Here is a 27,339-nt window from a genome sequence, read left to right as displayed (position 1 = left end):
TGACAGCCCAATCCTATGCACGTCTACTCAGAAGTAAGTCCTATTAGAGTCAATGGGGCTTGCTCCCAGGAAAGTGTGGATAGGATTGGGCTGTGGGTCTTCCTGCCCTCAAGAACAGATGAGCTGATGTTTACCTCTTCAAAAAAAAAACAAAACAAAAACTCTACTGTGTCGTCCTCAAAGCAGCCTCCGCTGCCAGAAGTTGACAAAGGAGTAAAAAAATGAAGATTGTGGGTTTTTGCTGTGCTTTCTTTTAATTCCAGGAAGCATAAATTATCTTCGGTGTGGGCTGCTCCGGGGAGCTTCCGGATCAACTTTCCATGTTCCCCCATGTCATTCAGTAGTAGTTTATATATTTTGTTCAGATATCCTGGGAGGGGATGTCCCAGAGGCTTCCTTAAGGGAAGAGTATATTTGTTCCTTCGCCCCAGGGCAAGCCCTCATTGCCCTGATGGTTTCACTAGGACCTGCACCAGTTATTTTGCTGGTACAATTGGACCCAGGCCGATGGATTGAGACCAGGAAGGGGGATAGGATGTTGGTAGCACCACTGCCACAAATACTGCCTCCTTCCCAGTCTCAATCTAACCCCTTTCCACCCCAGTCTCCCATCCCTGACTCATTCCATCCCTGCCTCCCACATTGACTTACTGGCACAGGAATTTGTTAGCAGGCCACTGGTGCATGGAGCCAACCATTCAAGGTGTGCAGCATGGCCAGGCTACACTGTATGGCATGTCGCCTTTTGTGACAGCCATAAAGCACACTGTGCCACCAGAACACAAGCTCTAGTGACACAGCAGGCTATTAGGATCAGGCCTTAAGTATATAAAATTTTCAGAAAAGTAAAACACAAGATTGCATATTGGGCACATCAAATATTTCTCTGCATAAACTACAATTGTATGTTTTTGGCCAAATCCTACAAGGATACTGAACCTATTAAGACTCCTTTCACCCCTAAAACTCTGTATGAAAACACACTCCAAAAGCATGAAAGAGAACTAGGAAGAGAATTCTGATTTCCCCAAACAATGGTAACCTACTTGGCTTGACTATTTCTTTGGAAAATGTAGAAGTTTGGAGAGAATTTCAAGTGTGAATTTCAATTTCAAGAATAAGTGTGAACCTTGCAGCCCTTGATAAAATACATATTGAAAGTGCTGATATATTTGTTGTTTTCTTTCTCAATTACTTTCATTTGCTGCAACTGAAAGACTTCCAACAAGGATTTTCTTTCAAGGAAGCAGGAAGCCTTGCTTGGTGACAACATGTGCTCAGCAAATGAATGCATGAGAAATGAATGCATGTCTGTTATGAAACAGTATTAAAAATTGTGCCAAAATAGAGCTCATGATCTTTACAGTTAAGGACAAATTTTCATTATGAAAATATAAAATTAATTTGTCAGATCAAAATATTAGCTTAAATTAAAACATAAGCAAAATTAACACAAATGACAGGTACCATTTGCACAATGCACAGTGTGGCGCTAGATCTGGGAGTCCATTCTGTCAGCAACAGTACGGCTTTAATTAGGAACTACAATGCACCCCCTGCATGCACTCCCTTAGGGGGGGAACTCCACTCCCTCCAGAGTGGCTTCTGAGCTCAGCAGAGGGCGTCCATCCCTGGCCTCTGCCGAGCTCAGAATGAGACAAAATAACACGACTTGCGATTTCATGGAGAAACCAGAAGTGACGTTTTTAATGCCTTTTAACAGCAACTGTTACCCTGCACATGCCTGATCTTGGAAGCTAAGCAGGGTCAGGCCTGGTTAGTACTTGGATGGCAGACCGCCTGGGAATACCGGGTGCTGTAGGCTTATACCATAGTCTTTAGAGACTGAAGGTTGCCAACCAAGCAATGCCTGGCTTTCCCAGGCCTCCCAAAGCCTTGAAAGGCATTGAAAACGTCACTTCCGGTTTGTCTCTCTAAATAAAGGTTTTATTTTGCCTGCCAAGCTCAGTCTGAGCTCAGCAGAGACAGGGAATGTACATCCTCGGCCTCTGCTGAACACAGAAGCCCCACCAGAGGCCAGGGGATTCACCTCTGGAGTGGGGGGCAGCCTTCCTGGACTGCAAGGATGGGCGTTCGCCCATGTCTGCGGTTTCAGCTATCCACAGGGGGGGATTCCAGAATGGAACCCCTGCGGATAAGGGGGCATACCTGTACTATTATACATACAGCAGCCCCTAGAACTACAGACTAGACCATGTTCCTGGACCGTGATGGAGTGACTCAGTTCACCATTTATAGGAAGATCTATACCATCTGGGACTTTGCCTGAACAACTGTTATCCATCCTGGCTCTAGTAAGTTCCTTATCTTGAACCTCATGTCTCTGACCCCTGGAATGACAGCTTCCTATAGCTCAGCCCTGACAGGGTCCAAGGGTGGTGGTGATATATACAACCATTCCCTGTGGGATCTCTACCAAAAGGAATTGGGTCACTGTGATATCCAACAGGGGCAGCTCCCCGAGGTGGAGCTGCAGGGGATGGCTTACCCGGGAGAAGGTAGGAAGACTTTGCAGAACAGAGGTACGAGAGGCAGAGGCAGTCCACTTGCACAGCCTGTTTCATCAGACTAAGTTCTCCACATTCATGGAGCCCTGTTACATTACAGGGCTCCTTACACAGATTGATGACACCTTCAGTGGTGTCCCCGGCTGACTTGGCCTCTCAGCACTCTCCTTGGGGCAGCCCTGGCCTGTGCAGGAGAGGAATGGTCTAGATGGCCTCTGGGGTACCCGAGGCAGCACTGGCAGGTGTCCCCAGGGTATGTCCTTTTGGCCGCTGCGCCCCTCACTCCCAGCGACAGACTTGCTGATGCTGGGGTTCCTGCCGCGATCCGTTCCTGGGAGCTCCCAGGCCCAGCCCCCTCCCTCCAGGGTCAGGGCCTCTCTGACCCTCGTAAGGTTAAGGAAGGGCTGGAGAAGGATGGAGCAGGTACTCCTGGAGGCCACTTCCCCGGTGCTGCAGCTGCCGGGAAAGGAGTGATCTCTGCCTGCAGCTGCCAGGCCCCTAATGAGCCCCGCCGCTAGGTCAGCCAACCCAGCCTCTTCTGGTCTTGTTGTGGGCCTCAGATCAGTTAGGCAACTTAGCAAACGGCTGCCTCAGCATGCCGCTCCCACTGCCGGCTGCCTCTATGGGACTTACCTGGCTGGCCCAGGTGCAAACCCCAAGCTGCGGGTCACACCACTGCCAGCGCTCACCTGCCCACCTTGCCCTGCCCTGCACCCACCCACAGTCAGCTGTGGGGCTGCCTGGCCACCTTCCATCCAGGTGGTAAGTCCTCCGGCTTCCTCGGGGTGGGTTACCCTGTGACAGTCACCTAGTGGCAAGGCAGATTTTGCCATCATTGCAACTACAATGTTTTGTTTTTCTTCACAGATGTGAAGCATAATCATACACTTGCCTGAAAGAAAATAGAGACGTGGGAAACCACGGGAATGAAGGCTAAAGCTGCCCCCTGTCCCTCCTGACCACAGCCATTGAGAATCAGTGCTGATGAACTTGATCTCCAATAGCCTTATCCTGTATTGTGTTCCTTGGTCATGGCTGAATGCTGAAATAATACACAGCTTTCTTCAACCAGAGCATAAGGCACAGCTGAACACGTTTCCTCCCAGTTCTCAACGAGCAAGAACTCAAGAAAGTCCTGTGATCAGGAAGAAGCCACTTGAATAGTCTTGCAAAGCAAATAAAAAAATGTTATGCCTACATAAATATTGTAATGGCCCTATCTTAGATGTATAGAGCCAGTTCCCAAGTGCTTTACTTCAGTGTTTGGCAGTCATATACAATCATGGAATGCAGTGTCAAAAGCCATTTATTTCAAGTGCTTGGAATCCACTTGCAATCAACCAACACCTGCAAGAACTGTGGGCTAAAATCAATTTGCCAGGACAGGCTTTAGGAAGTATGTGCTGTACTCAGAGCCAGTTGGGATGTAAAGGGACCTGAATTTTTATTGCCTGCAAATTAACATTGCCTGTTTGCTTGTTGCTGCTGCACATCTGTAATAGTGGTTCAGCTGTACACAAGAAAATAGATTCTTATAAAGATAATTAATGATCAAACTAGATAAGATGGCAGCAGATCCAAGTTTAATCACATAGAAAGAAGGGAGAGCAGATCTGAACAGTAAAAGAAATGCCCAAGTGTGGAGTGCAGAACCTTTCTCCCTTCTCCTGCTTAACTTCCTATAGCTGCAGGTTCTCTACTTCTCAGTCAAGTTCCAATACCAGAAGCATGCTAAGAGAATAGCACATGGAGAAAGAAAGAAGAGAGGAAAAACAGTGGGAGGTTTTGCACTTCATACTTGTGCCTCCATTTTACTGTTAAAACTGGACCTGTCATCCTATCCCCCTCCTTTTGCATGATGGACAGATCCAAGTGTTAATACACTGACTTGATGTGCGACACAGCTAAATCCTATCAAGGGACTACAGCAGCAAATTTTACGGTCCACTGACGAAGGCCCTTTTGTGGCAGCCCAAAAAGCTGTGCTGCCATTGCATGTTTCAGAGCCACCAGTGCAAATTGCTGGAGGCTCTGTGCATGTGCCAAAATGGCCCAAACACTCACCTGCTGCAGGTAAGGTGACAGAGGAGGAGTTTATGGAAGGATCAGGATGGGGGCTGGACTGGGCTGAGGGCTCACCCTCTTGGACCTACTTCAATTAACACCTGCAAAACAGCTCACTTAGATCTGAGTGGGCCCACTGGGAACCAGGGAGTTGAAGAATTGTCCTCACATGTGGCTCAGTTTCACTTTCCATTGGGATCAACACATTTTTCTTATCAGCTTCTCAGTTTCAATTTCACAACCCACCAACGATCAAGTTGCAACCCACTGGTGGATTATGACCCATAGCTTGAGAAACACTAAAATATAGATTTACTTGTCTCACAGCAAGCACTTCTATGGTAGATGTGACCAGTTGCTATTGCTGTAAACCAGCGGTTTTCAAACTCTCGGGGAGAGTTTGAGCCACTCTAAGTTCTTGCAGGGGCTGGGGGAGGCAGCGGCACGATCCCCAGGATTGCGCCACCCAGGGGCTTGGGTTCACTTACCCTAGCCTCCTGCAGCATCCCGAGGGTGTGGGGAGCCCTGCGCGACCTTCTGCAGGGCTCCCCACAGCTTCAGAAGTGAAAGTGGAGCAATCACGCTCTACTTCTGCTTTAGCAGAGGCGGGGCGCAATCGCTCCACTTTTGCTTTCAAAGCTGCGAAAGCACCTTTTCAAAGCACTTCCCTGCCTCCTGGCTGCCCCGGCCCCTTAAGGGCGGAGAGGCCAGGGCCTTAGGCTGGGGCATTGCAACGCCCCCATCTGAAAAGCCCTGCTATAAGCCAACAAGGTCTCTTCAACTCACATTGGCTCCAGTGGAATTTAAGCAGTTCACCTGTGTTTCCAGTTACCACAGGATTAAGGTGAGGGACGCTCAAAAGGCTTTAAAAATAGGTATATCTTAATAGGTAGATAATATCATTGGCATAAATATCAAAGCATCGTGGGGACATACACATTTTTCTCACTGATATACCTTAGCAATTTTAGCAGCATTAGGATTAGAAGTGGGGCTGCATCATGACTGCTCTGTGAAAATAGTGAGCCCACCTGGAGTTTCAGGTCTAGTAGCATGGACTGAGCAGTGTCATGCAAATGCCACTAGGGCACCAACCTCTGCACAAATGGGCTTCTAGCACATCGCTGCAAACTACAGATAACTTCTGGCTCTGATGGCATGCTGAAAGCTTCTTCAGCCCAATAGGGCTACTCGAATCTACCCCAGCTAAATCTCTGGCACAAATTCAAGCAGCCCAGTGTAACACCGGGCAGCTCAGCAGTAACAGACCTGCCCTGCTATGTGCCCCGGGGCAAAGGTCTGCAATGCCACCCTTCCACACCACACCGCCTCCTGCTTACCTAGTACCACGGAGCCTCACACGACATTAGGACTGACTGAGAAAATGTTCTGAGTTTTCCCTGCGGTTTTAAAAGTACTTCCGGGAAACCAGAAGTACTCCTTAAGATCGCGTCAGAAGCTTCAGAAGGCTTCCCATGTTATCTGGAGCACTGCGAGGACACTACAGTTGGGGCATTTGCCCCCTGCCCCCCTCCAGGCCCGCCACTGCAGTTCGGGAGGCAGGTTAGAATCCAGCCTAAGAGCCGGAGACCGGTCCCAACCGCCCTTTCAGGTCTGATATTTTTCCCCTGACCCAGCCTGCCTTATGGGGCTTCTAGGATCCATGCCAGCAAATCTGAATTTAGCTGGTGCAAATCCAGGAAGCCTAGTGTAATGCCAGTAGGGCCAGGAAAAGGACTAGGATATGGTGGAGGAGGCTCTGCTGATACCATCCCCTTCCTGGGTCTGATCCACCCCACTCTGCCCTCTCCCTCCCCACGCTCTTGCGCCACCCAGGGCGAGCCTACCTGCTCTGGCTGGTGCTGCTCCTGGATGCAACACTGGCAGGCCATCACAGGCCTTTGAACCGCCACTGCCAGCTCATAACATAAACATGCTTTACAGCACATTTGCAACCCTTTGACCTGGCGCGGGGATGGCTGCACCAGCTCAGAACAACATGTGGACTGAGCTATCAATTAACAGTAACTTATATAAAATGAGATAATCTCATGAGATAACTTTAGCTCCCTGGAGCAGGGCTGGAATATAAGTGTATAAATGGGTGCATGCAAGAGATGTCCTGATCCAATCAGGACTCATCCATCTTCTTATAAATTTTATTTCTAATGCAAAACGTGATGTCCTGAAGGTAGCAAATCATTTATTAGACAAGTTCCCATTCATCCTCTCATAATATAAAGTGGGTCTTCTTAATAATCATCTACATGCTAGCGAAAGCACAAACTCTTTTGTGACTCATTCCAGACTACTCATTGCATGCCTTTGGTAGAACTGCGTCCCCCATCTCTTTCCATCCAGCAAACGCAAATCCTTGTTTGCCCTTTCACTTGATATGCCGATGAGCAGTTTTAGGGCTGGATCAGTCAAGTATCTTCTACTCTTTGCAGGCTTTTTTCTCAACTTTATTATTCTTTATAATAAATTTATTATAAAGTTATTTATTATAACTTCTCATTATTGAGAAGGAAAGGACAAGAATTTATCAGAAAATCTTGCTTTATTGTCAGAGAACCATTCCATAACTGATCAGGCACACAGAAGATCCTGAACCTGGGATGTGATGGATATCAAGCAGAGATTCACCCTCTCCTCCAGGCTCTCAGCAGAATTACTCAGACCAACAAAGGACCCATGAACATCAACAGGCCAAAGCAGGCTGTGTGATAAGGCTTGAAAGTCCCTATGAAAGCTTCAAATTCAGTCTCTCTATTTGATGATTTCAATTATATCCCACTTTACTTTCATGATGGAACTCAAAGCAGCATTCACAGGACGCCCAAGCAATCTAGCATCCGGCATTGACCTGCTTTACTTCAGCAAGGCTGTTGAATCAAAACATGTCTGGGACTACAGCTATTTAGTCTGAACATCAAGAAGATTTAAGGTACAATCCTATCCAACTTTCCAGCTCTGGTGTAGCCACAGTGCAGTTCTGTGGTAACGGAACACATGATCGCATACCTTGAGAAGGCCCCAGCGACTGCCCCCACAACAAGATGCAGCACACCCCCCACTGGCATAACTGCACCAGCACTGCAAAATTGGATAGGATTGGGCCTCTGTTGCTTTTCCCTTGCCTCCGCCTCATCAACCTTGTCTTGTTACCAAGACCCTTCCCTGCCAGGAGGCAGTCTGGTAATCACACACAGCACAGTTTTTAATAGTGCTCCGATATATATTTTCCTTAACTATGTCCTCACTATGGTGTACACAGGAAAGAAAAAGTAGAACACAGAGTTTCTGGGACAAACTTGGATTTGGCTTTAAAACAGACTCCGATGGTAAAGAATAAGTTAAGGCTGAGAAAATTAAACCAGACCCAACAAATGTGGAGCAGTCACAGACCACATAATCATTACTAATCTCCCAGCTGTAGAATGGTATTGTGCATTGAAAATTCAATGCTGAAAATTCAAGCCCAATCCTGAGCTTGACGCACTAGCTTAGCACCGGCGCGCGCCGGGAAAGCGCCCATGCTAGCTCAGCACTGGCTGGCACTGGACTAGCACCAGCCGGGCACCCGGCCTCCACCGCTCGGTGGTTGCATGGACCGCCAAGCAGTGGAGAGGAAAGCAGGGGGAGGCGGGGAGGACGCGTTCTGGGGAGAGGGGAGGCGGGCGGAGGGCAGAGAGAGGGCAGGGAGCAGGCGTTGACAGGGAGGCGGGAGGTGGGGAGTGAGCAGGGGAGGGAGGGAGGTGGGAATGGTGGAGCAATGCTCCACCAGATCCTGAGCCTTCAGATCAGGCTTCACTGCCTTTTGGTCGGCAGTGAATCAAGTAGCCCCACTACGGGGCTACTCCCTTTACCCAGGAGAAGGGTAAAAAATCCCCTTCCCCCAACGTGCCACCTGCAGCTGCTGTGGATGCACAAGAAGCGGCAGTAGTAGTTTTTGATGCCGCCACAGCCGCGCACACCGGGAGCTCAGGATTAGGCTCTCATACTGCACTTTTCAAGAAGTGCAAGTTTCCATACTTTTGCAAAGATGAGTTAACCCTGCCATATTTATTGATGGGACACAAAGAGGACATATTCCAAGTCACACTGCAAAGTTATGGCAAACCCAGATCTCTTGATTGTGTCCTACCCTCCAATACAATCCAGGTAAGGAGTGCAGAAATAACAAAGCATTTAACACAGAAAGGTGACCAGAAAGGTGTAGGAATTTGCTACAACAACAAGAGTTCAGAGCTTAAATGTTTTCATTTTTATTTTAAGAAAGGGGTCAAGTGACTTTGAAGACCAATAATACTTTAGTGGTTTATAAGCTTAAGCATCAAATAGTCCTGAAACTGTGTTCCACTCTTCTAAATGCCCAGTTAGATCAAGCTCACAGATAGTAAGATTTTTTTTCTCATGCACATGACAGTTTTCTTCCATTGCTACCAACAGGGTTTATTTCCAAATAGATAGAGTCAGAATTAAATCTCAGTATGTTACTGACTGAAATACTGACATACTGAAATAATCACCCAAAACCACAGTGGCAGACCTCCCCTTGAAGCACCCTGGGTCAAAGCTCCATGAAGCCACCACCTCCCCACTCACCTGGACCAATACGGACCCTCGAGCGACTCCAGGATCAACGGGAGAAGCTGTCTAAGGCTTCCCCGCGGACTTAGCTTCTGGAAAACCGGAAGCACAGTTTCCTACCGCATCAGGAGCCTCATTAAGGTTTCCTGCGCGTTCCTGGAGTTGTGCAAGTTCCGCGCCTGGGGCATTTGCCCCTTTCAGCTAATGGAAGGTCCACTGCTGCAAAACCATCATATTCAACATCTTCCAAACAACAGGCCTGCTAAATGATTCCTTTAATGGTCTCCATATAACACTGAAGGGAATAGATTGTGCTGCTGGATCAATGACTATTGCAACTGACAAGACAATAGTACAGCACAGCATAAGCTTTGCTTTACACTCAGCCAACACTGCAGAGGGGGACTGTTTGGATGCACGGCATGGAAAATTCTGACAAGCTTAGCTTGAACTAGCTGTGGAGGAGATTAAACTAATTATTAAGCATACAGTAGTTATTCCGCCACCCACTGATGGGTTTATGAAGAAAAAAACAACCACACGCTGTTTTTTGAATCATAGCTGCTCAACATAATTTTCCATGACAAAGAAAACACATGTAGTGACCTAGCTTACTTTAAAAAAATACTTTCCTTCTGAGTGGTTTTTCTAATGCATCTACCTGCAATTCACTATTTCAACAGTTTTATCTATTTCCAAGGCAGAACTTTTCTAGAGAAAGACCTTAAACCAGTGGTTCTCAAACTGGGACACCCCCACCTGAAGACCACAGCTTCTGCCCCCTTAAGGGGCAGGGAAGGGGTAAGTCAGTGAGTGACACAATCATGAAACTGGAAGTGAGTCGCAATTGCTATTTTCACTTTCTACCAGCTGCAGGGAGCCCTACAGAGGGGCTCCTCGGGGTTCCCTGGACCCTGGCAGCAGCCAAGGTAGTAAAAAAAAAAGCCCCTTGCCCTGCAGCAGTACAATCCTGGGGACTGTGTAGCTGCCATTTTCCCCCAACCCTGCAAAAACTTAGCTTGGAAGTTTTACTCTCGAGAAGTTTGAGAAGCATTGCCTTAAACAGTAAATAGGAGAATGAGGGTCCAGCAAACTTATCAAGAGGACTACGGCTTGTCTCCGTATTAAAGGACCAGTAAGTTGCTACCTTTGGATAATGAACTTGCCAAATGACCTCACTTCCTATAAAAATATAAAAAGAATTCTGTTGGATTCATTCAAAGAACATCTAGTCCGGCAACTGGTTTTCCAGTGACTAGCCATATGCTTCCAAAGAATCCAGAAGCAGGGTATAAAGGAAATAGCTCTCCCTTACTGGTGTCTCCCCCACTAGCATTTAAAGATATATTGCTTCTGAGCCTGGAGGTTCCTTATCATGGCCAACAACTTATCATGGCCAACAACTATTAACACCCCCAACCATTTCTTTTTCTCTGTCTTTTCCCACTCCCATAGCACTTTGCCAGGGTAAGTGGGTAAAGTGATGGGATGCAAAGGAGAGAAAAGTTCCTCTCCCTTTAATAGCTGTAGACTTTTGTCATCTGTGTTGATATCCCTTCCAAAATTCTAAATATTTATGCACAACTGCTAAAGGTACAGGAGTCTTGACTTGCACCAGCACACAGTCTTTCTGTCCAAAGTAGTAGTACTATCTGAAATCTCAGATGGAGCAGAATGTGATAGAAATCAACATTTCATCTGGGAAATAGCACCACAAATGTCCCTTTCCACTAGTAACTGGACACAGATAGAAGACCAATTTCCCCTGCAATAAGAAAAAGGCAGTGCTTTGTGATAAGCCACAGCAGTCATCACATCAGTCCCAATCTGAAACTTATCTGCATGCTTAAAACCAAGCCACAAAGTCTTTCACTTATCAGGCCTGAAAGCAAAAGTCCAAGAACGTGTGGACGCACAGAAGTGAGCAACAACAAGCAGAGCTCCTGTCTGTAAAGGCAACAGAATGATAATGAAAGAGAGGGAAAACAAGGACACATTCTCAGATAACAATCTCTATTTATTATGCAAGGTCCATCTATAGGTCACATTTCCACACACACTATCCCCAGCACTTGGTGCACATCTTGCTAAGACAAAGTTGAATGGGAATAAAAAAGAAGAGGGGAAAGAGACAGGGGCCTGACATATCTGAGCAGAAAGAAGTAAAAGCATATTCCTCTCCTTGAGAACATAATAAGAACATAAGAACAGCCCCAACTGGATCAGGCCATAGGCCCATCTAGTCCAGCTTCCTGTATCTCACAGCGGCCCACCAAATGCCCCAGGGAGCACACCAGATAACAAGAGACCTCATCCTGGTGCCCTCCCCTACATCTGGCATTCTGACTTAACCCATTCCTAAAATCAGGAGGTTGCGCATACACATCATGGCTTGTACCCCATAATGGATTTTTCCTCCAGAAACTCATCCAATCCCCTTTTAAAGGCGTCTAGGCTAGACGCCAGCACCACATCCTGTGGCAAGGAGTTCCACAGACTGACCGCGCTGAGTAAAGAAATATTTTCTTTTGTCTGTCCTAACCCGCCCAACACTCAATTTTAGTGGATGTCCCCTGGTTCTGGTATTATGTGAGAGTGTAAAGAGCATCTCCCTATCCACTCTGTCCATCCCCTGCATAATTTTGTATGTCTCAATCATGTCCCCCCTCAAGCGTCTCTTTTCTAGGCTGAAGAGGCCCAAACGCCGTAGCCTTTCCTCATAAGGAAGGTGCCCCAGCCCCGTAATCATCTTAGTCGCTCTCTTTTGCACCTTTTCCATTTCCACTATGTCTTTTTTGAGATGCGGCGACCAGAACTGGACACAATACTCCAGGTGTGGCCTTACCATCGATTTGTACAACGGCATTATAATACTAACCGTTTTGTTCTCAATACCCTTCCTAATGATCCCAAGCATAGAATTGGCCTTCTTCACTGCCGCCGCACATTGGGTCGACACTTTCATCGACCTGTCCACCACCACCCCAAGATCTCTCTCCTGATCTGTCACAGACAGCTCAGAACCCATCAGCCTATATCTAAAGTTTTGATTTTTTGCCCCAATGTGCATGACTTTACACTTACTGACATTGAAGCGCATCTGCCATTTTGCTGCCCATTCTGCCAGTCTGGAGAGATCCTTCTGGAGCTCCTCACAATCACTTCTGGTCTTTACCACTCGGAAAAGTTTGGTGTCGTCTGCAAACTTAGCCACTTCACTGCTCAACCCTGTCTCCAGGTCATTTATGAAGAGGTTGAAAAGCACCGGTCCCAGGACAGATCCTTGGGGCACACCGCTTTTCACCTCTCTCCATTGTGAAAATTGCCCATTGACACCCACTCTCTGCTTCCTGGCCTCCAACCAGTTCTTAATCCATGTGAGGACTTGTCCTCTAATTCCCTGACTGTGGAGTTTTTTCAGTAGCCTTTGGTGAGGGACCGTGTCAAACGCCTTCTGAAAGTCCAGATATATAATGTCCACGGGTTCTCCCGCATCCACATGCCTGTTGACCTTTTCAAAGAATTCTATAAGGTTTGTGAGGCAAGACTTACCCTTACAGAAGCCATGCTGACTCTCCCTCAGCAAGGCCTGTTCGTCTATGTGTTTTGAGATCCTATCTTTGATGAGGCATTCCACCATCTTACCCGGTATGGATGTTAGGCTGACCGGCCTATAGTTTCCTATGAGATAAGCTGACACAATGACAGTTCCACCGGCATAGAAGTCTACTCACCAATGGACACACCACAGTCACCAGTACAGCATCAGAAAAAACACTACACCAATGTAGCTAGAACATCACCCAGACACCAGCAGAAAGGCCAAAACAGCCAGATTGGGGCATGACATGGGAGGGCTATAGGAGGGATAAGGAATCGTTAATGTACCCCATATCCTAATACAGGGGTTCCCAACCTGCAGTACGTGTACCTTGTTTTGCCAAATTCCCTTTCCAAACTTGATGGGTACTAATTTGCCCGTTTTAAGCTAATTAGTTCCCCTCTTCACTCAAAATAGCCCTAATCCTGCAGAAAGCACTGATGAACCCCACCACTAGAATAGCTTGCCTGTTCCTGCCGAGTTCCTCCTTCCTACACTCTCCTACCAGCAACTTCTCCAGCCACTGCAGCAACATCTTGGTTCCCAAAAGCTCCTGGGTATGGCAGCCACACATCAGTCTCCAGCATCTCCAGTAGTCAGTCTTCCTTCAAGCTCCTTCCTTCTGCTCTCTCAATCTCTCCAACCTTCCTCCTTCCACACCCTTTCCTTCTTCCAGGTGCTGCCTTTAACGGGGAAGGCCTTGTTGCCTTCAAGTGGCTGTAGCTGTGCAGCACACACACTCCAATCTAAGGCCCTGGTGTTCAAAAAGTTCTAAGAATTCTAAGAACATCAAAAGTTCTAAGAGAACTTTCAGGTCTAAGTCCACCTCCCAAACCACTACACCACCCTGGCTCTCTCTAGTTGGGCAGGTCATTGAAGATTTGCCCTGTGTTACATACCTGACCCATGAAGTGCTCCATGTGCTACAGTCTCCCAGTCAGGTGTTTCTATTTGTGGTGATACAAGGTGTTAAGTGCCAGATGAGGAACTCTTTGTCTCCTGCTGTGGAAGGGTGGTTAGCCTTGTGGAGTAGCTGGTATGGTTTCTAGACCTGCTCCCCCCTTTTCTTTTTGTCCCTGCCATGGATGTTTCTGGCCTGTCAAGTTTAAAAGATAAGTACCTTGCTGTTTAGGGCAAGTACCTTGGCTGGGCTTGAACATCTCTTGCCGGCCTTTCAGCCTGTATCTCTGCAGTGAGCTACCAACACTCTCCTTTGCCTGAATGCTAGTGAAGCTCCCTGTAACTTGCTCCAGTCCTTCCCCTGGTATAAGGGTTCCTTCCAGATGGTGGATGTCACCACATGGATTTGAACCTTTATACCACGGAAAGACTTAGAGTGCAATCTAAAAGGCGCCTTATGCTGGCCCAAGTCCCATAGAAGGGTCGCAAATGTGTCATAAAGCACATTTGCACCTCCGTGGGCGGGAGATGTGTCGGCGCATTTAGATGCACCGACACGCAGAGGCAGGCAGAAGCCTCCGCGGCGGCTCCCGCACCACCTCTTGTGTCAATGTGCTCGCACCGACACAAGCAGCAAAGGTAGGCATTGGGGGCAGGTGATGGGCAGTCCCAGGGGCAGGCGCATGGGGAGCCGAGGGCGGGGCTGGGACCTGTGGTTATGCCGGATCCCAACCCCCGTCCCCGGAGAGAACAGAGCAGCTTCCAGCCGCTCCACTCTCCTCAGACTTGCGCCACCTCCAGAGGTGGCACAGGTCCGAAGAGACCCATTGGGGCGCGCAGCCCTTACCCAGGGGTAAGAGAAAGAGCTTCCCCTTGCTTGTGGTTGAGCTGCTGCACCCAACAATCCTGCGTTGGATGCAGCACAAGCCTCCTGACTTGCCTGCTCCAGCGTAGGTTTGGATAGCACCCTTAGGTGCTTTTTTCACATTACTTCCATCTTCTAAGAGAACGTTCTACCTTTGTTCTGTTCAAAAAGTTGTATGTGTTTGTGTCAGTGGGGTGAAGGGACTTGAATCCTAGGTGCAGAGGTTCCTGGCAGTCCTTTGCTTTTGCCTGTTTACTGCTGATACTGTAATTCCCATAGGTGGTGGGGGTGCTTTGGCATCCTTGGGTCATGCCATGTGCTTGTGTTTAGTGGCAGTGCTTTTCTGGTTGCCAGCATCAGGGCTGATTGGATGCAATGATTGGCTCCTGGGATATAACACCAACAACAAACAGATGTCACCCAGATGATGCATCAAATTCACAACAACAGGGATCACTACAAGATTACCCACAAACATCACACCAGTAATATGCAGATGTCACAGTGATGACAAACGGATGACATGCTGTTGTCAGTAATAACATGCTGGTGTCAGGGTGCTGCTCTATGGATAACAGGCTTTTTCCATGGATGCTGGGGATGTTACTGGGAAGGGATGCACCAGCATTGTTTTGCCAGGTCAGGCGTAGCATTTTGCCCTGGTAATGCCAATGATGATGCACCATTGGTGTGGTTCTGCCAGCTGAGGTCTTAGAATAGGATGGACATCATGTCAGCCTCCCAGTGACATTGGTACAGCATCTGAATAGGATTGGACCATACGAATCCTGGTGCAAGAATGCAAGGTGAAAAGGTGGGGCTAAGCCCAGATTTAAAAAAAAGGTGGGGACTCACCCTTCCACACAGCTATACTGCAGATTTATGACCATATTTCTACACACTCAGAGCCCAATCCTGGACTCAACATGCTGGCTCACTGCCAGTGCGCACTGTTGCAAACGTGCTATAAGGCATGTTTTCGAGGCTTACCACCAGGTTAGCACTGGGTGGACACCTGAGCTCCGCTGTTCTGCAGTCGCATAGATGACCAAGCTCCAGTAAAGTAAGCGGAGGCATGGGGGGGAGGCAGGGAGGAGGCGTTCCAGGGAGGGGGAAGGCAGGCGGAGAGCAGGAAGAGGGTGGAGGAGACATGATGGGAAGGTGGGGAGAGGGCGGGGGGGAAGCGTGCCAGCAGAGGGAGTGGAGGGGGGAGGGGGAGCGTTCATGTGGGGCTCGCCGCCCAACACAAACGCTCTAACCTTTGCGGGGCTACTTCCCTCACCAGGGGGAAGGGGACGAAAGTCCCTTTTCCCAAGGTGCTGCCCACAGCTGCCGTGGGAGTTTAGGATGTGGCAGCAGCCATTTTTGGTGCTGCCACAGCCACGTACCACAGGAGCTCAGGATTGGGATCTCACTCACCAATGGGTGGCATCCTGTAAAGAAAATGGTCTGAAGGTATAAGATAGTTTGACTGCTAAACTTAAGGTTAGCTGATCCTAAGCAGTGTCTGGCGTAAATAATATATACATGTTAAGCAGTCATTTCCTCTATTCTTTTCATTAATGATGAATACATTATAAGAACATAAGAACAGCCCCGCTGGATCAGGCCATAGGCCCATCTAGTCCAGCTTCCTGTATCTCACAGCGGCCCACCAAATGCCCCAGGGAGCACACCAGATGACAAGAGACCTGCATCCTGGTGCCCTCCCTTGCATCTGACACAGCCCATTTCTAAAATCAGGAGGTCGCACATACACATCATGGCTTGTAACCCATAATGGATTTTTCCTCCAGAAACTTGTCCAATGCCCTTTTAAAGGCATCCAGGCCAAACGCCATCACCACATCCTGTGGCAAGGAGTTCCACAGACCAACCACACGCTGAGTAAAGAAATATTTCCTTTTGTCTGTTCTAACTCTGCCAACACTCAATTCAACTCTCCCAACACTCATTGTTCATTAATTCATTAATTCTGCTAGTTTGTGAACTGGCAAAAGGATCCTAAATATTCAGGGATAAGACACTTCTCAGTACTGTACAGGGATTACATTTTACAAATCTGTACAAAAATGATTATGTTTCAGAAGAGATTCTATCATAAGCAAAGAATATCACTAGAGAATCTGGAAGTCTGTGATTAAAAATATTTCTGAAACCTCAAAAGACCGAATTCTCTAACTGAAATAAGTGTTGACTATTTCTACAACTGCACTTAATATGCATGTTTTATTTTGGTTGCAGCAATGGTTATTTGGGATTTTAGCATTCCATATCTTGGACATTTTCCTAGCTTTTGTCATGAATTATCAAAAATTGTCAAAAATGGCAAATTTCAAAAGTGGGCAGGGGCAAGAATGAGTGAAGAGACTAGGAACCATGACTCACAGTTAACAAGGAGTTAACAAGTCAATCATGAGGTTTAACAACTTGCTCATTTTAGAAAAGCATGTTTAGCTTTCTCATGATTCCATAAAAGGTGTTACATTCTACATTCACAGTACATAAATCATCTACAATATCATCATACTAGCCATGTAGGTATATGGGTCTCCCCGAATGTAGAACTCCAAGGTGCTGGATCAAATCATCCTTTCTAAATACCACACAGATATGCATTGATAGAACTGGTGACTGATAGAACTCATCTACACCAACCTGCAGTTCACACCAAGCGACTTCAACCCAGGTTTCTGTGTCCAGGCCCTTAAAGACGGTTTTGAAGGCCCCTCTTCCTAGCTCGATATCAAATTTCAGGAACCTTCCACCTGGTGATGTAGCCACAGCCTTCATCTCTGCCTCCTCCTCTATCTCCTTCTTGGTCCTCTCCTTTGAAGCTTCCAAATTCACTTTCAAGCCAGGTTCATTTCTGGCCTCCTGCCCCGCCACCAGGGTGCTGGCAGAAAGATGGCCTATTCTCTGGTCACCCACTACAAATTGCTCCTGTTCATCCCGTGGAGTGGGTTCCAAGACTTTTTCATCATCCATTATCTCTATACTCTTTCGGAAAAACCTTTTCCTCTCTGTAGTAGACCCAGGGGCAGGTGTGTTGACACCTTCTTTGGTCCTGGCCTCCATGATCAAAGCAGCATCAACAGAGGGGTTCCTACATTCTAAAGAAACTCCATCAGGTTTCTCTGATTCCTCTGTGCTGGCTGATTCACCAGAGTCCGTAGCCATGACACAGCAGAGCCTTGGCACTCAGATATGTTAAGTGTTTCCCTTCGTCTTCACTTCAGGCACATCATGAGTAGCTGCAATGTTACCAGGACTTACTTCCTCTCAGATTATAATAAGATTCCCATAGCAACCTGTAACAAGAGGAAGGGGAGGGAAAACAGAATCATTTTAGAAGGTGAAATACATAACAGCCACCAAAAATGCAGCCTTCAATTCATGAAACTAGTTTTACTTAATCCCATCAACAAAACTCAAGTTTTCTTGTTGCTTTTTAAATTTATTGTTGAATTTATGAATTACATGCAATATAGATTACACTGTATATAATACTGGCTTCAATGCCTCAACATCACCTCATGTTATAATACTGTACACAAACCGTTTGACAAATGAATGGAACTTGCTGACCTAGATATCTCAGCCTCTCATCACAACCCCTTCAGCCCAACAGCAATTGTAAATTAATTCACCCAGCTGCCAAAGCTGATGAATGCTAAAGTTCTCACACACCCCTTCCCCTTTGTCATCTTGCAGTGTATCATTTGTATTGAAGCCCTGTATACTCCAAAGCAAAAGCAGGACTTATAAACCCAGTCAAGGCTATGATCTCATCTTTGGCACAGTATATAAACTTTTTTAAAATTATCTCTGTGCAAAAAGCCTTCTGACAAGAAAAAAATAAGAAAAATATACATACACAGTGGTGTCATCCTTGCCCAAGGTCATGTAACAGCAGGGAAGCAAGGATCAGAACCCCTGATCTCTTGCCCCAAAACTGTAACACTTCTACATAACACTAACACAGAAAAACAAGAGCCAGTTAACAGCTTTCTCAGACACCACCCCTGTTGTGCCCTGCCTGACCACAACTGCTCCTTAAAAATTAAACAAAAGAAGCATTTTTATTCTAAAGATCCATTGTGGATGCCTAATAATTAAGTCCAGATAAACTGGTATTTCCTGCTGGCAGGTTGTACTATGAAGTTAACAGTGCTTGGGGTTTTGCATGCGGTTTTAAAGCTCTTTTTTTATAAAGAGCTTTCAAATGGAAAAAAGAAAATCCATTGCTCAATGGAAATGCATTTAATCAGCCAGCATAGTGCAACAACAAAACTTCAAGCAAATGGATGAGTTAATGGACTCCATTCAAGTTCCTCCAGATACTTACAGTCATATGCCAAGTTTATTTACAAATGTGGAGAAAACTGTGCAAGGTACAAGGTGCAACACAGCACCCATGCACAAGCCAAAATCCTTCATTTCTCTTTACAGTTAAGTAACCAAAGATTTTCGTGTATTAACATTTGTTTCCAAAATACAGCCTACCCCATGCTGTTTTATCAAACATTTAATCTTACAGTAGCACTTGAAGCCATTTGTCTTAAAAAGAGCAGGGGAGAGAATAGGGAGGCTAGAATCTTATCAGAGAGCATACTAACAACAACTAACAACCATGAGGAAATGTTCTGTTCAACAGGCAAGCAGAATGCACATCATAGAAGGTTCAAAGGAAGGCTGTTATCACAGCATGTGCATGGAAAGCTAACAAAGCCAGCAGGTTCATTCACCATGGTTTAGAATGTTGCCTGAACAGGACCAGTTCAGAGAGAGAGAGAGAGAGAGAGAGAGACCTTGAAATACAGAACAAAACACAGAACTACAGATCAACAAAGTCATCAAATTATCAATATAATAATGGGAGCCTAATCAGATCTTATTAGGTAAACGCAAATTCATGACAAAGACAAAAATGAGATATAAAAGATTGTAGAATAGTAGGCCCCAGTCCTACTCCTAGACATTCCTCCTTCTTCAAGATAAGCATGATGACAATTAATAGTAATAGGTGGACTACTACAAAGTCAAAAGCTTAGCTAAATAAGGGAAATAGTGCACAAACTGTCAAAACAAATTCAGAAAACTCTCCTACTTAAAAAGATGATTCCAGGGATCTGTTTTCAATGACCCAATCCTATTTGCCATTTATACACATTTACATTTACACACATTCCGGAATGTGTGGAACACATATTCTGCTGACTTAAAACAGCTTCACAGCTGTTGCAGATGCAATAGCATGCACAGCCTGGCCACTGCCACAAGCCGCCACTGCCACACCAGATGCCAACCAGAGAAGGTAAGGCAGTGCAGGTGTCTTGAGGGACATAGAGAGGAGACGAAACAGGATAGAGATGGGCAGAATGCACAGATGTTGGGCAGGAAGGAGGGTGGATGAGGTCTGGAAAGGGGGCAGGTTTGGCACTAGCAGTGCCCACCAAATCCTAAACCCCTTCTTGGGTCTGATCTGCCTTCACAGGTTAATGCAGACCTGTCCCGCTATAGAACTGGTGCAGGTCTGTGTTGACCCATGGTGGCTGCTGGGGCTTAACCAGGGCATGAGAACAAGTGTTCTCTTACCCCAAGTAGGCCTCATGCCAAAATTCCTCCACAGAATACAGCAGAAATCACCTTGATGCTGCTGCATTATCACATTGGGATTTATTTAGGACTGAGCTTTGAGTTGTTTTGTTCTTAAGTCCAACATAACTATTATCAGCAGCGAACAAGTTGTGTAATATGAAAAACAACATACTTACACTAGACCTGCAGTACGATGCTGTACTCTATACTGTATGGTCTAACCTTGAAAGCAGGGTTAATAGGGCTTGCGAGGGCTGGCTGGAATCAGATGAGGAGGTTCAGGAATAGGAGCTAATGCCATCTACTATATGGAGATAAGGCAGGTATGTTTGTATCTTGAAAGTTCTATAATATTCTTAATTAGGGGAGTTTCAGTATAAGTTGACAATAGCATATGTAAAGAATGAATTTGAGGAGCAAATAGCAAAAAAAATTTAAAAAGTTAATAAATTTTGGTTCAGAAGCAGGAGGTCAGAGAGAGGCTATACAATCCTCATATAAGTCCCTTCGGGGAGAAAGGTGGGGTATAAATAAAGTATAATAATAATAATAATAAAAGTATAATAATATAACAAAGACAGAAACAAGTGAAGAAGGCAGACAGGGAAATTGTACAGTACTTAGTAAGCTCCTTGCTGAATGAGTTTAAACTGTAGCTTGCTGGAATATGAATGAGCATGGAAAGACTGGTAAGACCTTTATATAGCCAGCTAAACAGAAAGCTTTCTGGTTTATTAAAATACCATTTCCAGTGATATCCAAACAAGGAACCTTTATTTTTGTCCTTGTTTGTGTATAGGGTGATCACAATGTCTGTACGCAGGCTTAAGTGGGGTCAATCCCAAAACCACACAATTTTATGCATAGGAATTTTGTGGTCACCCCACAGGTAACTCAAGAGGGAGAAGATGACACATAGGTTTATCTATCTAAACCAGGCCTTTAGATTTACTGTAGAAGGTGTTAGAGAGACACCTACACCTGAATGATTGCTGTGCATGGGGAGGGGGGAGCACTGGAAAAACAGAAAAAGTATGAGAACAAAGAACAAAGTATGAGAACTAATTGTCAAATTTAAAAATGATATCACTTCACAATTTGTAAATAATTCAAGTATGAAACTGTTGATCTTTTAACAAAATTATGTAACTTATTGCTAAATTGCATATTTAGATTGGAAAGCAGTCAATGTAACACCAGTTTGTTTTTAAGTACCCAGGAAATTAAATACCTGTCAGCTGAACTGCTGTCCCACATAAATTGATGAATAGCATTGTTGACCTGAAGATTATTAAAATATGCAGAAGAACAATTGTTGCTTAAGAGTTACTATGGCTTTTGCAAAGGAAAGTTTTGCTTCACCAACCTTAATATAATTCTTTGAATTATTCACTCAATAACTTGATCTGGGAGCCATTATGTAGTTGGATTTTCAAAATGCCTTTGACAAAATCACCAAAATCTCTCAAAACTTGTGGCAACCTTTGTCAAGGTTGGCACCAGTATGTTGGGCTAAATATCAAAAAGAGTTTCCTAGCCATAAGACAGGACACCAAGCGAGCCTGTGAAATTCTATCAATACCTACTATATCTAGCTTTGTTCCCATTACCCAATTAAAAGGCTGAAACAAATTCTCAATTGAACTATATGAAGAAAAAATCAGCTTAACAACTCGCCCACTCTGTAACAAGAAATGTTATTAATAGATACCTTAGTGCTATCAAAAAGAGAGAATTCACAGGTGCAACTCTCCTGCCAAGGTCATTTGCAAAAATGGTTCTAAAAGCATATGCTAACAGGTGCAAACACATGACATACAATCAACAGTTCACCCTTGAGGCAAAAAGCCAGCTGAGTCTGTAATATTCTCATGACAACTCTCAACTGCAAAGAAACTCCAGTTTACACGAACAACTTCTAGTTAAAAATAGGTAGTAGTGTCATTTAAGCCATTTCTGCCCAACATTGCATATACGCAACAAGGATAAGCATCTGTATGCCTGTAGGCTGGGCAGAAATGAGTTTAAAAAATAATTTCACTGCTTAATTGCCTTATAAAGTTGTTTCAAAAGATAAAAGGATGATTAAGGAATGCTGGGGGTAATTAATTTGTGTTTTACTTATTGTGAAGTTGTAATTCTAAGCCAGCCCTTATCACTGTCACTGAAGGCAGGCAGAACTAGCTGCAGTAGGCCTAGTCTGCAGCAAACTTAATTGTAAATGGTTGTTAGAAAATGCTGTCCATTCAGAACAATGGTTGGGTGATTGAACAATTGCTCACTGAAGTTGTGCAACTGTGTAGCCTGGGCTTTACTAGGCTAAAGAAAAATACTAGGTAAGTTCCTGCTGAGACAGTTTTAATTCTCTGGAAACCAAATGATGCAAAGAGTTCAACTAGATGACCCTCAAGGTCCCTTTCATTTATGTATGATTCCAGTGTTACAAACAGCAGTATTCAAAATAATGCCAATTCTAATGCTAACTCCACACAAGTCTATCTAACCCTTTAAACCTGCTACTGAAACTGCTTCTAGACTAAACCCTAGCTCAAATCAAGCCTTTTTTTTTTAGTCCAGAGAGCATTTCCCCCTTTCCCCCACACACCTGCTCGTCTTCCTGTTCCCTCAGAAAACACATGGACTCCAGCACCTTGCCCAAGCCCCATAGGAGCACTAGGAGCCCCAGAGAACAGCAGAGGCAAGTTTGGTTGCTCAGCAAAGATGTCATTGCCAAGTGCTTGGAAATTAGGAGAGGCTGTCAGCACAGCAGTGGACTGACATCTGTGCTTAGCAGGCCTAAGCCCTTCTTAAAAGGCACAAGGAGCCCTTTAAGATGGCTAGGAGGAAGACAGGAAGGGTAGGAGAAAGAGAAGGGAAAGCAAGAGGGCAGTACAAGGAAGGCAAATGGACAAGAAGAAAAGAGATAAAACATTCAAAGGATGGACTGGAAAGGAAAGAGTCCAGTAAGGGAGATGGGGAAAAGGCCCTTTATTCCCAGAACTGAAAACTCTTCATGAGCTAGGGAAAATATTGCCACAGCTTAAAGAGGAGCCTGTACTGCTCAGGAGCCATGTTACCTTCTAAGAATTAGCAGAGGTGGTCTTTTTTGCAGCAATCAAGAAGGCAGCCAGGGCAGAAGGCCCTTATGACTGGACTTGTCCTCATACTCCATTCCCTTCTTGCTCTGGGTTCCCAAAGAAGATCCATCTGTCCACCCAACAGACCTGAGGGGCATAATCATGGGTTCTAGCAGACATGTAAAAACACTAAGTCCCTATTATCATTCTCTGCTTCCCATAAGAGACAATAAACCCAGTTATGAGCAGTTCCTTGGTTTCTGTAGATTGCTGCCTGCAGGGTAAACCCAAAATGCTTTACCCCACCCCTTGTGATGTGGATGATTTTGGGATGATCCTAAGGGGACAAGGGCTGTGACACCACCACATTCTTCAAAACTTCAGATAGTAAACAGAATGAGTCAATGATAACATTAATGGCCCAATCCTATGGGCCCATTGCACTCCTGGAACTCGAATTCCAGTGGCACAGTACACTGTACTGTGGTCACAAAATGTGACCTGCCATTCCGTGCAGCCAGGCCACTTGGTCTTACATCAATAAAACTGCTGCCACAGGTCTGAGTAGACCTATTGAGGCAGTGGAGGCTTGTCACTGGTCAAGGGAACAAGTAACCCCTTAACTGGAGACCTCCAGTACTCCTACCACCCCCTGAAGGATGCAGGTATCTGATGGTGCAGCTGCATTGGCAGGGGGTGATTTAGATAGGATTGGGCTGGAAGTAAATATATACTCTGAACAACATACATAACTGTTTCTGAGCATGGCATCTAGCTATCCAACAATGAACTTGCCTGGGAGAGAGACGGCATAGAAGAGGATACAAACAGTTTGATCTCTAGAGACTGACATAGGATGGGATAGGCTTTTGTTAGATAGACAAATAATATTTTGTTGAAGAGGTTTGATGGATAAGCTTAGCAAAACAATCATAATACAACTGATCGTCACTCTGTGAGTCACAAGGGAATCCCCATTCCAGTCTGATTAGCTTACAACCATGGTTTAGGCTATCTCTGTCTCAAAATTATTTTGCTTTACATATCATTACTTAGTTCAACTATTCCTTCAATTCTGCATGTGAAGCAGAGCATCTTGTTTTCTTATCCTTCTTGTAAGCAGTAAACTAAAATTATAGAGTACTCTGTACTGATGAGGGGCAGGCAGCTGAAGCAACAGCTGACATAACCATCAGGTCCATGACCATCAGAGAACCCAGGCAGTTAGGTTTATGCCTTAACCCCCCAGTACTCATCAGCCACTGCAGATTTCCCCTCCTCCTGATAAGGAGGATGGAAGGAATTGCTGCCCACTACTGCTGACACACATCATCCAAAGCGGTAAGCTGGTGGGAAGGCCCAAATGACCCAGAGCTTCCAGCAATCTGATATTGGCAATATCTGTACTGCTATTATTATAGTACAATATAGGTATTGGTTCACTCGTTGCACTGGACTTAATTTTCATCTCTAGGACAGCCTGATGATTCTATGATTATGCCAAAATTCATACAAGTAAACTTCAGAGTCTATAAACTTTAGAATTTAGGAAGCTGCCTACTTTAGTAACTTCTGAAGGACATTGTGCAACGTGTCGAGTGCAGTCTTGGTTCTTTTTCTAAACGTTATAGATCACAATACCAGCTGGTGTGAGACACGTCTACAGTTATGGGTCAGCCTCAGAACTAAATGAAGAGAAAAACAAAGTAAGGCAAGGTGCGAAACTGTCTCCCACAAAATCCCAGACATGTCCCTGATGAGAAAACCAGTCCCTTGTTGGCCTCTAAATATTCAATATTCCATCTATGAACTCCAAATGGAAACAAAATTCAACATTAATTATGGAGGAGACTACAACTCTAGAAGCACAGTAAAATTTTGATTAACAATTAGTGCATCTCTGATGTTAAAAAGAGCTGGCTCAGAAACTCTGGATGCTTTCCACAACTGAATAACAATCACAAGGGATAAACAGAGATGCATGATGGAATTTTGGCTAACAACTATTATATATCTAATGTTTGGTTATGTCAAAAAATAATTGGAGCTTAAACCACTTTCCCACTTTTTTCAGTAAGCCTATCAACATGAATGACACTTGCTGAACAGCAAGCAAGATTGTCCACCAAAAGGCAGGAAGTTCCTGGTTCAAATATTATCTCAACCATGAACTCACTGGCTGACTACTGCAAAGCTTCTCTCTCTCTCTCAGCACTCCAATTTCAATTAATCAGTATTAATCATTACAGTAAGAACTACTGTGATAATGTGTGCAAAGCACTTTGAACACAAAAAGTGCTATACAAATGGCAAATAGTAATACGGTCTTGGCTCAAGTTAGAATATGAAACTTAGGGCACAATCCAAAGCATACACTTGGCGAGCACAAATCCCTTGCGCTGGCTGATGAATGTCACAAAAGTGCCATAAAGCACTTTTGTGCCACTCTCAGGGGAGATAGGCTGGCGTGCATTTGCCGACACAGGACCTGGGGCAGGGTGAGTTTGCGCCACCCAAGTTTGGCTGGTGCAGGGGTCTGGGGGGGGCGCATGGGGAGGGCAGGGAAGAGGCGGGAGGGAGGCGTTCCAGAGCGGGGGAGGGCGGGGTGGGTGGGGAGTGGGAGGCGGGGCCAAGATCCAGCACTTGTGCCAGATACTATCCCTGTTCCCTAGCAGCCCAGGGGAGGCCCAAACTACTTGGATTTGCGCCACCCATTTCGATGCTGCAGATCCGAGTAGCCCTATTGGGGCTGTTGTGGCTCTCCCCTGGGTAAGGGGAAAGGCCTTTTCTTGCCTCGAACTGAGCTGCAAGCAGCCTGAACCTTGCACTGGATACAGCGCAGGCCCACGAGCAATGGCACGGAGTGGCCAACTGACCTGCCCCGTATCCAGATCGGAATTGGAGATGATTGCAATTCAGCCCAGGGCAAGGGAAATTCCTTCCCCTTAGCCCAGGTAAAGCTGCAGCAGTCCCAATGGGGCTACACGGACATGTGCCACCTTAAGAGGTGGCACAGATCCGAGCATCCCAAAGCTTCTCCAGGTTGCCCGGGACCAGGGTTAGGATCTGGCACACGTGCTGGATTCTGGCCCCAACCCCCACTCACCTGGGGCCCACCCATTGGCCCACCCACTGCCCGGCCTCCCCCGCCCCAAAATGCTCTCCCCATGCCCCCAAGAAAGCCAACTCAGCTCTCCCAGTGACGCAACAGTGCTTTACGACACTTTTGCAATACCACTGGGCCGGCACAAGGGACTTGCACCAGCCCATTTCTGGATTGGGCCCTGAGTGGGATTTTTGTTAACTAATCTGAAACAGACATTTTGTAAAATGTCTTCAGGCAGTCAGGCCAGTATGTTTCCTCTACAATCCAAAAGGACAATCTTCTCAGAAATTTATTTAGTCAATGTTTGAAAAGTTAGACAAAGGAGTCAGAATGAAAAGCTGACTTTGCAATGTGTCAGAATATCAGTGCCTCAACATAACATGCCCTTAGGAATAACAAGGGTAAAAAATAAAAAGTATTAAAAACAGAATAAAGGTCTCACTTTAACAGATGCAGAAAAAGAATTAACATTTAAATTCCACTACCCCTGGAGGATGGAGCTCACCACTTAGCAAAGTATAAGCTTACAAGTTAGCAAAGTGTACTCAAGGCCCAATCCTAAGATTCCCCAATGCCTGAAGGAGTAGTGGCACCAATATGGCCACTGCTATATCCTGAGGGATGTGAGGGAAGCTCAGATCTCTTCCCCATGTTGAGCTCAGGCCGCCCCAATAAGTCTACTCAAATCTGCACCTGCTATTGAGCGGGGCACAGAACCAAGGAGAGCCATTTCGGTCTCCACAGCCTCTGCCACCATCTCCACCCCCCAACTGGGCCCAATCCTCCCTCCATCCTTCCCTGTCTCCACCCAGTTCTGCAGAAGAGAGTGACCAAAATGATTACTGGCCTGAGGCACCTCCCTTATGAGGAAAGGTTACATCGTTTGGGGCTCTTCAATCTAGAAAAAAGGCACCTGGAGGGCACGATTGAGACATACAAAATTATACAGGGATGGATAAAGTGGATAGGGAGATGTTCTTTTTCCTCTTACAGAACACCAGAAT

At 45.7% G+C, this 27,339-nt stretch overlaps 1 protein-coding gene across 1 annotated transcript in view; it reads right to left on the bottom strand.

The window, feature by feature from the left end:
- The window catches only part of WNK3 (WNK lysine deficient protein kinase 3), a 93,849-nt gene extending 76,118 nt beyond the window's left edge, over positions 1-17,731 (bottom strand). The window contains exon 1 of the mRNA XM_066616373.1: positions 17,210-17,731. Within this exon, the coding sequence (XP_066472470.1) occupies positions 17,210-17,731 (522 nt within the window). The remainder of the gene's footprint in view (positions 1-17,209) is intronic.
- Positions 17,732-27,339: the final 9,608 nt, after the last annotated feature.

Source organism: Tiliqua scincoides, chromosome 2 (assembly GCF_035046505.1).
Source record: "Tiliqua scincoides isolate rTilSci1 chromosome 2, rTilSci1.hap2, whole genome shotgun sequence".
In the NCBI taxonomy this organism is placed as follows: domain Eukaryota; kingdom Metazoa; phylum Chordata; class Lepidosauria; order Squamata; family Scincidae; genus Tiliqua; species Tiliqua scincoides.
Note: the sequence above shows the minus strand (reverse complement) of the source record. Positions and strands in the feature narration are given on the sequence as shown.